This window comes from Pagrus major, chromosome 23 (genome assembly GCF_040436345.1).
Source record: "Pagrus major chromosome 23, Pma_NU_1.0".
Classification (NCBI taxonomy): domain Eukaryota; kingdom Metazoa; phylum Chordata; class Actinopteri; order Spariformes; family Sparidae; genus Pagrus; species Pagrus major.
This window is the reverse complement of record NC_133237.1, coordinates 4727372-4744589: the sequence shown is the minus strand read 5'-3', so window position 1 is coordinate 4744589 and position 17218 is coordinate 4727372. Positions and strand designations below refer to the sequence as shown.

The 17218-nt window shown below is 39.6% G+C and overlaps 2 protein-coding genes across 2 annotated transcripts; both read right to left on the bottom strand.

Moving 5' to 3' along the window:
* Positions 1-2485: 2485 nt before the first annotated feature.
* LOC141019339 (dual specificity protein phosphatase 3-like) lies at positions 2486-7752 on the bottom strand. The gene is made up of 3 exons (XM_073494227.1): positions 7631-7752; positions 3678-3910; positions 2486-2694 (listed from the first exon to the last, which is right to left on the bottom strand). Exons 1-3 carry the CDS (start codon positions 7750-7752, stop codon positions 2486-2488), a joined length of 564 nt encoding a protein of 187 aa, XP_073350328.1.
* Positions 7753-9831: 2079 nt separating this feature from the next.
* Positions 9832-13720, bottom strand: prl (prolactin). Its single transcript, XM_073494577.1, has 5 exons — positions 13678-13720; positions 12592-12704; positions 12111-12218; positions 10995-11177; positions 9832-10857 (listed from the first exon to the last, which is right to left on the bottom strand). Exons 1-5 carry the CDS (start codon positions 13718-13720, stop codon positions 10666-10668), a joined length of 639 nt encoding a protein of 212 aa, XP_073350678.1. The 3' UTR covers positions 9832-10665.
* Between the last annotated feature and the right edge of the window lie 3498 nt (positions 13721-17218).

The window sequence follows — 17218 nt, the reverse complement described above, 5'->3', positions numbered from 1 at the left end:
AAAAGAACACATTTAATATCTAAAGATGCATAAAATAAAGATATTGTATTTTAGCCATCTGTTACACTTACAACGGAAAATGTAAAGCCCTTCTAATCTTGTAGTGTCACATCTTCAGAATTACAGAAGTGAACTGCTGTTTAGTGAAATCACATCAGACAGGATAATATAGTAATAGTAATCAACAGTTTGTTATAAGATACTCTTAAAGAAAACCACACGTGTTGTTTTCTGTTTATTACTGAACGTAAGAAAAGAGAGCGACAACAATCACAAGTGTCATTAGATAAAGTGCACTTCATGTAAGCGGTGTCATAATCTGTGAGACTCGATGAAAGCCTACTGACATGACCAATTACATCACATCCTACTCGGTAATGCACATGATGACTCACAAGTTACAGGCTTAATAATGCACATTGTGACGAATAATGTACACTCAATGCACACTATGACTCAATAAATATACACAGATACACGGCTGTGCTAACAAGGGAATATAAACAACACTTTGGCCCACACGTATGAAAGCATGCTGCTGTACAATATAAAACTGCATAAACACACACTAATGTGCAAAAGGTGTTATCTGAGAAGTTATCCGATAATATTTAAGTTACATATCTCACATTCTGGCAGTGTTTAAGTTACAATCAGAGACTTAAGTGGCTTGGTTTCACTCACTGGACCCTTTGGCATAAAGTTACAGGACATACACCCTAAGCAACCAGACAGGGCTTGTGTATAGAATTAATTGTTCGATGTGAGAACGCGAGACACATTATATCCCAAAGCTGACAATGAAGGAATACTTTGGCGTTTTGGGAAATACACATATTTGCTGTTTTGATACCACTCCCATGTCTGTGGAGTAAAAATGAACCTACAGCCAGTAGCTGGTTAGCTTAGCTTAGCACAAAGAAATAGCAAGAAATAGCTGGCTGAGTAGCCATCACCTGTTAAACTCACCAATTCACACGTAATACCTTGTTTCAGTTTCTATAATGACATGGTCTTGGAGGATAACAGAACAGACAATCCAGCATATTTTTGTTTTTGAACATTAATTACTTGCTTAACAGGTGCTGATAGGCAGATTTTGTTACCTTTGGACAGAGCCAGGATAGTTATGCCCCCTTGCTTCCAGTATTGGTGTGAAGCTAAGATAACTGGCTATGGGTGGTCATATTTACCTTACAGACATGATAGTGTTATTACAACATTCATCAAGAAGGTGACAATATATTTCCCAAAATGCTAAACTATCAGCCCAGTCGCCAGGATACATTGTTGGCAGTTAACATTTCTGCAAACCAAAGATACGTTCAAATTTGCACGTTTCATACCATATTGATATTTCTACGATATGTGTCACATCACATTTCATGTATATGAAGTTTCAACATTTGTACGTGTGAAACCACTGAATATTGTTTTAACCAGTCCCCGGGACACTTTCCAGCCGTGTTTCTGGCAACAAAACCCTAACCAAATGGTTTTTGTACCTAAACAAGACAGTAAGCACAGCGTTATCAAGATTTAACCTAAATAAGCAAGAAGTAAAGAAACTTAAAGGTTCAATATCTGTGGTTTGCAGAAACGTACACTGCCAACATTTATTCTGGCAAGTGGGTTGAAACTATTCCTTTGTTCCTTTGTTTCTCCAATAACATCAGACCAGCATTATCTAACTATTAAAAATTGAATTTTCTTGGAGTATGAAACAGTGTCAACAAAGCAGCTATAAAGCACCATAACAGCAAGACAAACTTCTGACTGAGACGTACTTCTGAGGCAGGCTTCTAGAAGTGAGTACAATATAAGTCAAAGATTGTGCAGTTCACTAAGAATATTAGACAAAAACTGCTTTAATATCATCATCTAGTACCCTGAAAATATGATTCAATATGAAAAATCACAGTGTCCGCTTGAAATCCCCTCTGGGAGCTGCTGGGACCGAGACATTTGGCAGTGTTTGTGGAGGAGGACACAATGGCAAGAAAGTGGGAGTGCATTTAAAAGCATATTAACATTCCCTTTATACCTCGATGTTTGTCTCTGGAATAACGAGCAGCAGGAAAGCACAACAAACTGTATGCTATTGCTTAGTATGCTTAGTGGTTAGCCTTTGTCACTGTCACAACCAAGATAAATCTAATATTCAGAATATACATCGGCAAACACAGTGAATGCAGTGAACCTGGATTTACACATTACATCGTATGATCAGCACATGGTATCACTGGTTTTTGTTTGGGCACAATAAGATACTGTACATGTCAAACGTTTGTGTGTAAGTTGTACTATACATACACTCAGTGCTTTCAGCCCTAGTCTAGGGGATCATGTCTGTCATCATCCACTATCCTCACATCTCACAGATCTGCGGCTTGGTAAAGCTGTAGAACAAGTGAAAGAAGGTGATGTGCACTTAAGCAAGCTTTTGTTCTGTCTTACAGACGGTATTTCTACTTTCTTGTCTGCCTCATTTGCTCCAGAACTTTCCCTCAGCATCCAGCCTCTGGTTGAGCCGACAGAGCTGCCGAAGAAAGCCGTCGTTGGGTCCGATCTCTCTTTTCTGACGCACCATGGCCAGAGCGGTGTGGACATCCATGTTTTGGCGAAGCATCAGGTAGGCTATGACTAAGGTAGGCGAGCGGCTGTAGCCTTCCCTACAGTGAACGTACACTTTACCTGCAGAACAAAAGAGGAGTTTAAGTTTGACCGCATTTAAAACAGTACTACCTGAGATAAAGGATAAAAGCACAACTTTGACAATTTATCGCCCTTGAAATCAAGGGCTAATTTGTATCCAAGCACTTATTTACGTCAAACAAACACAGAGCAACATTAGTAATTATTTGGAATTAAGTTTCTGGCCACCTAACATCATTTAACAGCAATATTCACTTTTCCATCAGCTCTGTTTTGGTCTCCACCAACTGGAAACACATTATCAGGATTATCAGAGCTTCTCTATTAGAAACTGCCTCTTGTTGCAGCTGGAAACAAAGTTTTCTTTGGAAACCAAAACAATGAGCTACAACAGGCTAAAAGTGCTGTAGAGCTAAAGAGAACAGCAGGCTCAATAGATAATTATCTGTGGGTTTCTAACCTTGAGTTAATCCTCTCACATTACACAGTCATGTGATCTGTTGTTTATATAATAGTATTGATTAGTGCAGCTTTGATATTGACCATTAATTGCAGCTCCCCATCAAGACTGTAAATGCAATAATCCTAAAAGCCAGAACATGAATTATGTGTCCCAATTCATTTTTGTATTTTTTGTTTCCAAGATCATTGTTGAGCTCTCTCGCAACGACGTCTACCAGTAGCACACTCAAAAGTCTAGGTTTTTTTTCTTTGCATACTGACTTTTTCAAGCCTAGTTCTCTTTCCAGTGTGAACACGTAACATACTCGAAATGTACAGTACAGTATTAGTCCTCTATGATTTGCCAAAGTGGTATTTGACATGACAAACGTTTTTTTTGTGTTGAAGTCTTTAGCTTGTTTTTGCTTCTCAGAAAATCAAAGAATTCAGCAAATGTCAAAGTTTTTCAAATATAAAGAAATATGAGAATAAGCAGTCAGATCCCCACAGCGCCAACGTTTTACACACACAAAAAAACTGCATTTCAGTTTCAGTTAATCTCAGCTCTGTTATCTTCTGACCTTTTCCGTTTTTGTATGCCAGTGCCTTCTCGATGAAGTCTGCAGCCTCCTCAAAGTAAACACTTATGTCGAAGTGGTCCGTGTCACTGGCTGGTATGCCGTGGTAAACGATGCCTGTGTCGGCATAGAACTCAGCGTTGGTGTTGACGTGCATGAAGGAGTTTCCCTCCGCAGCGTTCAGGATGTGGGTGATGCCCGGACGCTTTAGACGCATCACGTTCATCGCCACAAACCTGCATCAGATTGTTAAGCAAAACAAATGAGAAACTGATGAGTAATATTACTGAGTGACTGAGTGAGTTAGTCAGGTAGTCGGTAGGTAGCATGCAGCATGGTTTGGAATACTGTTTCGAAGCCTCAGGTGTGGCATTAGGCTTTTGGCATTGTGATTTCTTTTGTTTGTTTTGGGATTCTCTTGGAGACAGAAATGACCATATTTGGGCATATTTTAGAACTGGGAAGGATATCCCTAATGGATCTGACGGAGAACCTGAGGACACACTGTGATAGTAACTTCTACGAGGTAGCCACGCCCTAAAGCGTACCCTGCTTTATTGTCTATTTTACTCTAAATGGTAGAAGTAGCGCCATTTTCTCATAAGCTTACATACAATCAGACCTCTTTTTGAAACCAGTGGAGTGAACCACCTGCTGGCCATTAGAAAGAATGCAGGTTCAAGCCACTTCCACATTGGCTTCATTTTTCAGACCAAGAAGCTATGCTCACCCACCTCCTGTACTGTCTACGGAAGCATGTGTCACCTTTTTAAGCTAAATCAATCAAAGGTAGATGATTACAGTCTCTGTCTATATACTGTGTTTATTTACAGCAGCAGCCTCAGTGGGTTCAGTATTGTTGTTGCTCTAGCTAACAGGAGCTGACAGGCTAAATCTGGTAGCAGTTTTTGTTTTTGTAGCTTTAGCGGCAGGGGGCAGAGACTGAAAGGTGAGAGGCTGGTAGACACAATTGCAACAAAGAGTGACATTATTGAATAAAGTGTGAAGTACAAAATGGCAAAACATAAAACTGTAATTAATGTCATTATAAAATAAAAACAGACTTTTGAAAACAGTCATTTGCAGTGTTAGTTTTAGTCAGCCATGGACTGACAGAGTTCATTTTTCTTCCTCCCTGCTGCTGCTTCTTGCTGAGAACCTCTGGGATTGCTGTACCACTTGGCACCTCCTGCCTTTTAGATGTAGAGAGCTAAAAATAGACTCGATGCACTCTTGCGCTGTTACTGAAGGCAGCGTCATGCCTCCACACAAAAAACAGTCTGCCATGCTTTCAGATTCCACAGTGGAACCAGGACAGATACATCAAAACAGAAAACACCCACTGAGACAGAACGAAGCGTGGGTGCATGTTCCCTCTTCACTTGGCTTCACAGAGCTGTGTTCATGCATTTGTGTGTTCGAGCCTATATTTGTTAGGACTTTTGCTCCAATAACATGTGTTTCTGCTCTGTCCATTATGGCTCCTTTAGGAGCGCAGGCACAATAAAGGAGCCACTAAAGAGGTTTGCGCTCCTGAAATACACTGGCATGACTCACTGTGTAGGAAGAAAACACATCTAAGAGTTTCTATGTTAAAGCTTTAAGATCAGACTATTTAAAATTTAGAACACATATTTGATTGTAAGCCTGGACTATACTCTTCCCAGCTGATGTACTGTGATATAAAATGAACTTATGTGCAGAAATCTGCATTGCACAACAAGCTTCTGATGATTTTAAGATTGCTATATCATATATATTGCAATATCTCCTCATATTAGAGAATGTGTATCCATATAAAGGTATGTTTTTCTCTTTTCACACATACTGCATATGAAGTGCCATACTTTCCTGTAATGTAAGACAATTTGCACGACCATAGGCAACACATAGATAAATTATTGTATTTTAAAGGTCCAATGTGTAGGATTTAGTGGCATCTAGCGGTGAGGTTGCAGATTGCATCAACTGTAAGCCCCTCACCTCACCATCCTCTATGGAGACTGCTTTATAGTCGGTGTTTGTTTAGTCCATTCTGGGCTACTGTAAAAACATGGCCTTGTAACATGGCAGACCCCACCAAAGGGGCCTTGATGTGAGTAGCTTCCAAGACCCCAGGAAGAGCATCAAGCTTTGAAGCCGATTGAAGCCGTTTGTAGCTGTTATAAAATAATAATTTAAACACTTTAATGGGAGTGCTGTCCTTGATTTTTCTTCTTGCTAATTCACTACAAGGAGGATTCAGCACCCTGCATTCAAGTTTTTACGTGAGTCGAGCGCGTTGTGACTTATTTTTATGCTTTGGCAACATTCTTCTTATGATTTCCACATCACAAAATGGAATTGAATTAAATGAGAATTGATGAGAAGATTGATTCAACTATCATATCTGCGTAACCAATATCAGCAGCTTAGTTTAGAGTAAAGACTACAAACAGGGAGAAACAGCTAGCTTGGCTCTTTCCAAAGGTAACAAAACCCACGTACGTCCACCTCCTCCTCTCACAAATGAACACATCATATATTTTTGGGGTAATCTGTGCAAAAACTGCAATTAACAGCATGTTAAAATAAGCTTGCTTAACCATATTCACCAATTTTGTTAGTTTTAGATAGAGCAAGGCTAGCAGCTTCCCTCTGTTTCCTGTCTTTGAGCTAAGCTAACAGGCTGCTGCTGCTGTTAGAGGTGTGAGTTGTTATTGTTCCATCCTATTCCATCGCACCTCAAAGGCCGGAGACTCGAAATAGACAGAAAGAAATTGTCAAAATTAAAGCATCATAGCCTCAGACATCCTGACTTTTAGTCTTTAGGGGCCAAATACCTTGGATCATACACTTTCCATAATGCAACTTGATATAGTCTTCCACTTAAACTTCTTTTTAACTCCGCATTTCCAGCTTGTAACGCAGGCTTTCAATTGTGTTCTCTGTCTGTACATTGTGAAAAGTTGACTGAAAACATATGACAATTTTTCATCATCAACACAAGGCTGTGTGAATGTGAATTAGTTTAGTTTGACAGTGAAAAGATGAACAGTTGGTATATTGTATGCTCTTGTGTTACAGTATATAGATTCATTAGACTACAGGACTGAGTGTGTGCATTTCCTTCCGAGCTGACCCCAGCAGAGACAGAGAGGTCAGTGATGTTAATTGGAGAGAATGAAGTTCAGAGCAATCTGAACATCTGAATTGAACAGGGGATTAATAGGTTCGGCAGGCAAGCTATTTTCAAACCCTCCTATCCTGCCAGCTCTGGGTCGCTGCTCCATTTTGCCTTTTTATAACACTCCTCCACCTCTTCAAAAATTAAACAAGCTTCTGTCTGATACAGCCCTCATAGCTCTCTGAGCAGACTGTGTGTCTATGACAGGAACATACTGATACATTTTCTACATATAGCCTCAATTAAACACTTAATCCTCATTATAAAAACAGTGACTAATTATGTTACATCCATAGGTACCTCATGACCTGACTGGAATCTAGATTTAACGACAATTCAACTACATTTAAAGCCAACGCATTGTGTCTAACATACAAGAACATCACAGGGTTTTAGATGTGCTGCAGAATACAGATTATTCTGCAGCACATCTGAAACCCTGTGATGGTCTTCTAACAGACACAATGCGTTTGCTTTAATGATTTCCCCTCCTGTAGCTCATTCTATTTTGAACCTTTCTCGTTATAAAATAATAATTTAAATATTCAGACACATAATTGTGCTGCAATTGTGGTATAATAGACCTATTAATACAGCAGAGGGTATCCTGATAAGATGATTAGAGCGATAAGGACTGATTAAATGCCAGTTGATTGATTGGGACTGTTTATACTGTGTGACCTGAATATAAAGGCGACGCGTTCAACGTCATGTATAATCTGTAGGTGGAAGAAACAAAAGAAAAACAAAGCCCTGAGGAGTTCTCCATATGATCACAACAATGACTCACGCATTGCCCACGTAGATCCTCGGGTAGACCTCATGGAAGTGTTTGGTGGGCCAGCTGTAGAAGCCGCTGTCGTCCGTCAGCAGGTCGTTCAGCTGCTGGAGAGTCACCTCGAAGCCCGACATGTCGAGTCGGTCCGGAGCCGCTGTCTTCACCTGTTGGTTGTGTTTATTCTTCATACCCGGGGGATCAGAGGTGGCGCCTCCGCCGGGCACACGCAGAAGGAGGGGGAGCAAGGTGGCGAACGTGGCGGGCAGGTGTCGGTTTACCGGGCCGGTGAGGAGCACGACGCGCCGCCGCTCTCCGCGCGCCTCCAGTGCGGCTCTGCTGTGGAGGCTGCTCGGTGCTGTGGGGACGGAGCGCTCATGCAGGGCCGGCCTCGGGTTTTTGGTGGCCCGAGGTCTGTGGTTCCCAATCAAGGGGCCCCAAGATAATTAAGGTGATACCAAAGAAAAACTTAGACACAAGGCAAAGTGCTTTTCAGAGGCATAACAAATACATTAAAAGACATTCAAAATTAATTTAAAATACATTAAAAACAAGTAGGAAGACATCAAGGAACAAAATATTAAAACAAGTTAAGAAATAGGAAAGTAGGCTAAAATAGAATAGGTTTAAAAGAGACCAGACTAAAGAATAGAAGTGACAGTGCAGTTCAAAGCCTTAAAATGACTTTTTTCAGCCTTGATTTAAAAGAGGTGAGAGTTGGAGCAGACTTGCAGTTTTCTGGGAGTTTGTTCCAGATATGTGGCGCATAATGACTGAACGCTGCTTCTCCATGTTCAGTTTTGACTCTAGGGACTGAAAGCAGATCTTTACCTGAAGACCTCAGAGGTCTGGATGGTTCATAACGTAGCAGCAGATCAGAAATTGTATTTTGGCCCGAAACCATTCAGTGTTTTATAAACCAACAGCAGGATGTAGAAATCTATTCTCTGACAGACAGGAAGCTAGTGTAAAGATCTGAGAACTGGAGTGATGTGATCTACTTTTGTGGTTCTTGTTCAGGTCATTTTATAATAACCATCATCATCAAGGTAAATATATAGTTAATTAAACTTTAATTAGCAGTTATTTCACTGTTAACAAACAATGAAATGCTTTATAAACTATTAGACTAGAATTGCAACTGAATTTTTATAATACAAATAAATAGTTAATAAATACCATGTAGTTCATCTATAAACATGATTTATATGGCCATTATAAAGTTTCAAATGATGTGTTTATAAACCTTCACAATTGCTTAACAAATGTTTTATAAAGCATTTCATTAGCCAAAGTTTAATTATGTATAAAATAAAAAGTGTCACCCCTGATGTTGGCTCCACATGTCACATGCATATGAACTAATACAGGCAAGGGATAAACATTAAGTAGCCTATGCTCATTTATAAAAACGTAAGCAATTTTCTTTCACAGTTCAGAAAAAAACAAGTCAATGGAAAAATGCGATTCATCTCAGGCAGTGTGATTAGAGATGCATCAACGTGAATTTAAAATGTGCATGCATCCTGTGGCATTTTGAATCTGCTCTGTAAACAAGTAGACATGATAAAAAGCGAGAGACGAGTGAGAAGTAACAGAAGGAACTCGAGGTTCAGTCGGAAACTTGGTTGAACACAAACCCACTCCCACGGACACAGTGTGTTAGCTTGCAGCTAACGTCTGTTCAGATTGTACTTTGGCTGTTTGAGGCGAGTAAACACAAATGGCCCAGTGCACAAACGATCACAAGAATTGGTCTGCACCTACCATTAGTATTCAGCATCCCATATAGCGTTTCTCTTGAGATGTCTTTTGATCTCATTGGACAATATGAGCCTCATACATGATGTATCCTGCTGAGAGGAATTCAGTTGTGGGACAGCCAGTGTTCACCGCTCCACAAAAAGCCATCAGCCAGGTACCGTTTACTGTATAGTGTGATTTGAGTTCTTTTGGTCATCTCAAAGTCTGTTGCGGGCCGAAATATATCATCATTTCTTGAGCTCTGTTTAGAGTGACTATCTTATTACTGAGCATATTGGAAAGTCACATTGTGAAATGTTGGTCTCCCACGTTCAAGTCTGATGTTTTACTCTTAATCACATCATGCTTCTTTCTTCCTTTGCTGAAACACTTAATAATGTTTTGTTTTTTGCTTTTCTTGGGGAGACGCTCTTGCTGGATTGCTTAAAAAAATAACCACACAAATAGTTTTATTATGCGAGAAATGATTTTTATTGATTTTAAAGAAATATTTGAAAGTATGGGCGTCACATGCAAAATGCTTTCCATGCAAGTTTATTCAGATCTAAAGTGCAAATGCTGCAGTTTGTCATCAGACAAGCATTAGAAAGAGAGAGAGAAAAAGTATTCTCCATTAAAGCCTTGCAGACGCTGCTGGGGTGATTTGATACATCACACCCTGTCTGCCAATGCAACGCTTCTGCAGCAGCTTGACTTTGAGGATATAAAGCTTTAGTAGAAGGAAAAGACAAGGAGGAGACACAGGAGAGATCTACACACACAGATCTACCTCTGTTTTTTAACCACAATGTGGTCGGATCATAATGCCAGACCAGCTGGAAACATCTGGGGAAGTGTATGAGCCGTGCTTTGTCTTCCAATGGCCCATTAGCAAGACTGGACAACAGTATAAGCCTTCAGGTTTTGTGGGCTGCTCCCCTACTTGAAGTGTTTTAACCTCAAGTAAATAAGGAAACTGATTAAAGTAATACTTTAAATGTTTGTTTCAAAATCAAGAGCCAAAACCATCAATTTGAATGTTTGTAAGTATAAAAGTAGCTTCTTCAGATTTACATTGAGAATTTGGATCATTGAAGTCAATGTTTTGTGCCCATTTATTGCTTAAAGGTATTCTTGTGTGTCGCTCCTCCTTATCTGTACCTTATCTAAGATCGTAATGCCAACATCTTAGCAGTTATTATATTAGCTCAGATAGCAGATTTCTAGTACAAGCTAATCTATAGTTGGTAGACAGTACAATCTTTGAAAGAAATCTCCCCTCGGAGTCAAGCAGGCTGCCTCACTCTTTAGCACATTTCGGGTTGCACTTTTGCAGCCCGGCAGCGGAGGACTTTCAGGAAGCTGTCAATCTTGTGAGAGTCGCGGCGGAAGCAGGACAACAGGAAATGGAAGTTGGTCAGTTGGGAAATCTTGTCCCCGCCGATGTCATTGCCCCCTCTGTAGGGCAGTGAGGAGATGGCCTGAGCTGCTGGACCCATCTGGGACAAAGAGGAGACAAGTAAAGTGAGTGGGGAAAGGGAAAGGGTAAAAAGCTGTTTTTAAAACACATTTTATAGTAACATTTTAAATCAGTGCAAAAGCAAATCATTATTCCTTCAATGGTTTGTCTTCACACCCTGCCAGATAGAATATCCAGGCCATCTCCCAGGTTCTTGGAGTGCTCCTGCAGCTCCCGGATCTTGTTGGAAATGCTGGTTTGGGATGGGTGAAGCAGGCTGTTAGCGGAGGTGGACAGGTCTACCAGGGGGTCTTGCCAGGCTTGGAGCAGGGAGCGAGCCAATGACAACAGGTCTGACTCCTGCAGAAGAAGTAAAAGAGATAATAACATAATAAGTTGAAGGGCAAATGGAAAAAAACAAAAGATCAAAAAGATGTGATATGCAAAAGCTGTAGGGAGATGGTATTTTTACTACACTGGTGTGATCAATTGCAAAAGTCAACTTCCAAAATGTCATTCCCATCGTTCACCTGCAGAGGTCAATAAATAGTCAGATTTGTAAAGTTAATGTCACAGAGAGCTTTTAATGCCTTCCCCGCTGTGAGCTTATTTTCAAGTCATATCTACCAAATAAATGCTAATCTATTTTCCTGTTTTTATCATTAAATCAGGTCAATTTTCCTTTCAAACTACTAATTAATTAAAACAGGTTCTCTTGTGGCTTGTGCCTCTGTTGCAAATTGCTTTGATTAGAACTTTTTAGTGTTTTGTAGGTGAAGGCTGAGACAGCTCATTAAAAACCCAGTGATTTGATGATCATCTTTTAAACAGGACATATTATGCTTATTTTAAGGATCATGTTTTATATAACATGTGTACCAGAATAGGTTTACGTGCTTCAATGTTCAAAAAACACTTTTTTTATTGTACTGCCCATAGATGCAGCACCTCTATTCACCCTCTGTCTGAACTATACGTTTTAGTGCCTGTCTCTTTAAGACCCCTCTTAAAAAGCCTAGTCTGTTCTGATTGGTCAGCTCTCACAGGCCTGAGCAGGCACAGTTTCTGAATAATATACAGTTTAGCACAGTTTCTGAATATGAGCTGTGTGGATTGAGTGTGCTGATACTCTTATAGTTTCTTATCGCACTTCTACCTGCTTTATGATCACAAAAGACATGGAAATCTCACTTTCTATAATATGGGACCTTTAATAAGGACATCTGTGGGGACAAAATGAAAGCAGAAAATACAAAATGAAAGGAAAAAACATAAAGAGACACAGTCACTTACTGATAATTGCAGTGTTTGCTCCTTGTCATTGGGTGTCTGTAGAGAGGAGGTGTGGCACAGTGAGGGGCGAGGCATCATCATCCAGCCTATAGGTGGGACATGATTGTTCTGGAAGGGATGATTATTATATTGTATCAAAATTGACTGATTCCCTGGCAAATAAATGTTTCACTGTGATGGAAACCAAGCTGGAAAAATGCCTACATGAAGGTTTAACATGCAAAAATTAAGAGCTTAAACAAATCTGACATCTCAGATAATTAACAGTAATTGCATTATTTGGCCTCGTGTAGTATTTTTGTTCATTCTGAAGACATGACAATACTAGATTATAATGAGCTCTAAGCATCCCACGCAAAGGCAACCAGCAAGCCAACAGCACAGCTGAGAAGGTTTTTCAACAGAAGGTTAAACATGTGTGTTTGGAAGAGCTCGGACACCCCAAGACAGAGCAGACATACACACACACACAGGCACTGACCAGATCTTGGGTGAGTGTCGTGCTGAGGGAGTGCAGTGTGTCAGAGCGCTGAGAGGCTCGATCAAGCAGGTCATTGATGGGGACAGCACTGCATGCTGCCACTATACACAACACTGAGGATCATGAATCAACATGACAGAAATGATGGAGGTTATTTTTTCTTTTCATGACACTCAATTCAACTGTATTTGCAAAGCCTGATGTCACACCAACAGAACTGAAACACACCGATGAGCTGAGAAAGTCAGAGTTCATTATCCTTTGTTTCAGCAATACCAGCACACATGTTACATTACAAGTGGTCATTTTGTTAAATGTTAACATATGCCTTGATAGTAGGTGAGTCTATTATAAACAGCAGCTGAGACAGCTTTCCAACCTAATATCGTGCATCATGATATTTGGGATCTTTGATACCTTCTCAAAGATACTAAAAGTTTTCCATATGATGTGATGAATTACTGACCATTGATGAAAGAATGAATGATTTTGTACAAAAAAACCCTGAATCGCTTATAATATTTTAAACATATATAGCACTTTAAATGGTACTCAAAGACACATTACATATATTTAAAAGAAAAACATCAACCATACACTCTGCATTAATCCACTTTTGACTGTAAAGCAGCCCGACTGATACTGTATGAGGCTGGTAAAGAAACCATTATTTTAGAGTTCAATGTACAGTATGTCAAAGCAGAACATTTTAAAGTGTAAAAAATAAACGTGTCAGTGCTCTGTAACACAGTTTCTAAATGACCTCAAGCATACACACTTCTGAAGTGCTTCACACTTTTACCAAATACTGAGATCTGTGATGAGCCAATATCCGTAACGGCCCGGGTGATTTATCAGTCTAGTTCTAATTATCACACAGTGTTCTGTGAATCTCTGGTTTTCACTGCAGGACATATCAATTCTGATTAAAAACCTTTTTTTCTTTTTAAGAAGTCTATTAACATTGTGGAATAGATGCATTCTTATTAGTTCAATGCAATACATAGTCTTGTATAGTTCCCAGACAAAAAATGTTTTAAAATGATTTCATAGATAGATCAAATAGCCAAGCGGAGCTCATCTCACCTGTAATGAAGATTTTGCTTCCATTGGTTCCTCTGTGAGCCATCTCTTTTGCTGCCTTTGGCGTCTTTACCTCGTCGCTCTTTCTTTCTCTTTATCTGTGATCCCTCCATTTTATAGTTCCTTGGCTTTCAACTGTTTGGTTATGCAGCAGCTGGGTCAGTGTGTGCTGATTGCTTGAAACCTGTTTGGTCCACTTTATAATGAGAAACATGGTCAAGGAGTCTTGAATGGATGTAACAGGTTGATAAGTGCGTGTGTGTGTGTGTGTGTGTGTGTGTGTGTGTGTGTGTGTGTGTGTGTGTGTGTGAGGGACATGGATGTGGAAAAAGATTCTTCCATCTTAATTGGATGGATGAATAAAACATTGACATTTACTGTGACATGGGTTTTATTTCATTTAATTCATCAGTAAATTAACCATAATTTACTGATGACCATCAAGGTCCATAACTCAACTGATCTTTTTTAATTTACAATCAGTAATGAAAGAACTACTCAGATCATTTACCGAGGTAAAAGCGGCAATAGAAATGTAGAAATCCTCTGGTCCAAGTAAAAAAACCTACATTTGAAATTTTACTTAATGCGGCGACAGACAACTTTTCCACCCTGCTTTCCAAGTGGTTTGTTGGCACCAGTTTTGCAAAGACAACTGGATGATAACATGGATTGTCTGGATAGTAAATACAACACAGGACAAAACGTGAGTTTATTACATCATATAATGGAAGTAGATTGTGTGGCAGTGCCTCGTGGCAGACAAAACTGTTTAGTGAAAGCAAAGTTACAGGGAACCAGTGTAAACGCTGATGGTTTCATTATTCTGAATACATTAAATCATGCAATTAACATTTACTTCAAAATGACACGCTGAAGCAGAAAATGTGTCTATTGCAAGTTTATGTAAAGGTACAAAAAAATCTTTATCAAAAATACAAAAAGTAAAAGTACTCATTCAGCAGGACACAATTTAATACTGCATATTAATTATGGATGTATTCATGTGTACATACTAGTTTTAAGTACATTATATACTTCAGGGTACAGTACAGGAGAACAACCTCTACTGATGTTGATGAAGGTTCTCAGTCATCCAGGTCATGGTAAACCTAAGTGCTGTATCGTCGGCAACTGGACTTGTTTCAATTTCTTGAAGACAGAGGAGTGGAGCAGCAATAACTGGAGGAAGCATGGCCTTGTGTCTATGTAGCGTGTGATGTGGAGTAGGGGTGGGCGATATGATGATAATCAGCAAGCGATGGATTATCGATGGATATTTTTTATTTTTGTGAATCAGTTGTCAATATTCAGACGATCTCTTCTGCACTCAGGCTTCCAAAAACCTCAAGAATCAAACAGAATATTTAAGTTAATGATCAACTGCCTCGTTATAGGTTTCATGGTATGGTGGAATGACTTTCATCAACTTTATTTTAATCCCATGCATACAATTTATATTGTATTTATTGCAGACATCAGTTCTGGTAAAACAAACCGTTTACAGTTGTGCAGAGTGGCGGACAGAGTGAGAAACTCAATGGTGACATCTGAGGGACAGGTTTGGAATAGCAGGTCCAAAATGACTGCAAGACTGATGAAACAGCAAAACAGAGGATGAGGAGGAGACGCAAACTGCACTTGTACATTAATGTGACACTGCACATAGAAAATGTGTTTTTATGGGTCTGATCAATGAAATGAAATAAAACTATCTGGTCAATTTAGCAATAAAAACATTTTTGACTGATACAATCAACAGTTTAAGTGATTACCTGATACCATGTGCTGTATATAATGTGTTGACATAGTGACAGAGACACCGGGTTGAAGCTCATTTGATTATTTAGGGGTTGAATATTTATCTTATTTATCTTATTTATCTTATTAAAGCTAATGGCTGTGAAAAGGGTGATGTATGATGTAGAGAGAAAGAATAAGAGTCAACAAAGAAAGACAGGAGCGTGAACTTGTTTTAACTCTGTTTAAATCCACTGTAGCACATCCTACAGGTTAGACTAACAACTTCATGAGGGTGTTTTCCTCTCCAGGTAGTGAATAAACCAGTGTCACCAGTAATATATTATCCAGTATATCAGTATTTCAGTCAGTATGCACTTTTTTAGAGAAGTAGTTCTGTCTCAACTTTTCCATATTTAATTCTTATATTTTGTTGACATTGGGATTCATTCTTCATTGTCCGGAGGCATGCTGACCCAAATACACATGTGTTTATGTAAAAGAACAGAAAAACATTTTTCACCTTTTTTCTTCTTATGAAGACCTGCTATGATATGTAAGAAAGCACTGAAGCCACAAACTGAACATGGACATTTGATGAAAATACAGTAATGACCAGAAAGCATTCGTATTAAATCAAACAAGGAAATAATTTAAGGTTTTAAATGTTACATGTACATGGACTGTGCATGAAGCAATATATAGATTCCCTTGGTTTGGCCTGATTCACACACAAATGAATATACAGTATAGTCCTCTTGTGAACAAAACATACGGTTAAACAACAATAACACAAATCTAAATAAAGTTTGTTTTTTTTAAAGTTAGGAGATGACCTTTTACAGAAACCGCTTCAGAAAGTTACTTATCAACCCTCATTTCACAGATATTACACAGGACCTATCTACATGTTCCTTCACCCGACTGTGTCAGCCTCCTGCTTCATGCATGGAACCAGCTCTTCATGCTCTGCAGCCAACAGGTGACCTTTACTCTGTATATTTCCGTTCTGCTGTCCTGGAGCCTGCTCAGTTCAACCGACAGCACCACACATGATATATTGTACATGTGTAAACATGCACATGCGCAGCAGGCCTCCCGTGTGTGACCTACAGACTGACTTTGAAGGCTCTGATTTTATCACTTGCAAGGCACCACCTCCAATAACACACACAAACACACACACACACACACACACACATTTTACATACTCAGATCAGCAACTGCTACAGACAAATATTCACTTCACACAACAGGTTTATTGTATTGGCTGTGCACATTGGCTGTGTGTGTGTGTGTGTGTGTGTGTGTGTGTGTGTGTGTGTGTGTGTGTGTGTGTGTGTGTGTGTGTGTGTGTGTGTGTGTGTGTGTGTGTATTTAGAGTGTTTAAACATGTATATGGTGTAAACTGTACCATGTTAGCCTGAGCTTATGATGTCCATGTGTATGTGTGTAATGAACCTGCACATAGTAAGAGATCATAAGGAAATGCAGGCTGAAATGAGGAGAAGACTGTGGAGAAACGTGAGAACCACAGGAGCCATATTTAACTTTATAGTGGATGAGTAGTCGACCTTGCCGCAGTACGCCACAGCCAGGCAGACATAAGTGTATATGTTTCACATGTGCACAGCTCTGCCCCTCCCCTCCCCCTATAGGACTGTTTAACCCTCATAGAATCTCAAACAGGCACATTGTCTCTTTTAGTCCCACAAGCCTCCTTCCAGTTCTTTCTTTTTTTTCTTCCCCCCTCCCCTCCCCACTTTGTCTTTTAGCTCCTGGCAGATACCATGAGCACACACAT

Excerpts from the sequence above, each read along its gene's own strand:
- LOC141019339 (XM_073494227.1), bottom strand. The coding sequence starts at position 7,752 with ATGTCGGGCTTCGAGGTGACTCTCCAGCAGCTGAACGACCTGCTGACG. Across the intron at positions 3,911-7,630 it reads AGGATCTACGTGGGCAATGC|GTTTGTGGCGATGAACGTGA; the intron begins GTGAGTCATTGT and ends AATCTGATGCAG. Across the intron at positions 2,695-3,677 it reads GGCATACAAAAACGGAAAAG|GTAAAGTGTACGTTCACTGT; the intron begins GTCAGAAGATAA and ends TTTGTTCTGCAG.
- prl (XM_073494577.1), bottom strand. The coding sequence starts at position 13,720 with ATGGCTCACAGAGGAACCAATGGAAGCAAAATCTTCATTACAG. Across the intron at positions 12,219-12,591 it reads CGACACTCACCCAAGATCTG|AACAATCATGTCCCACCTAT; the intron begins GTCAGTGCCTGT and ends CATCCCTTCCAG. Across the intron at positions 10,858-10,994 it reads TGGATATTCTATCTGGCAGG|ATGGGTCCAGCAGCTCAGGC; the intron begins GTGTGAAGACAA and ends TCTTTGTCCCAG.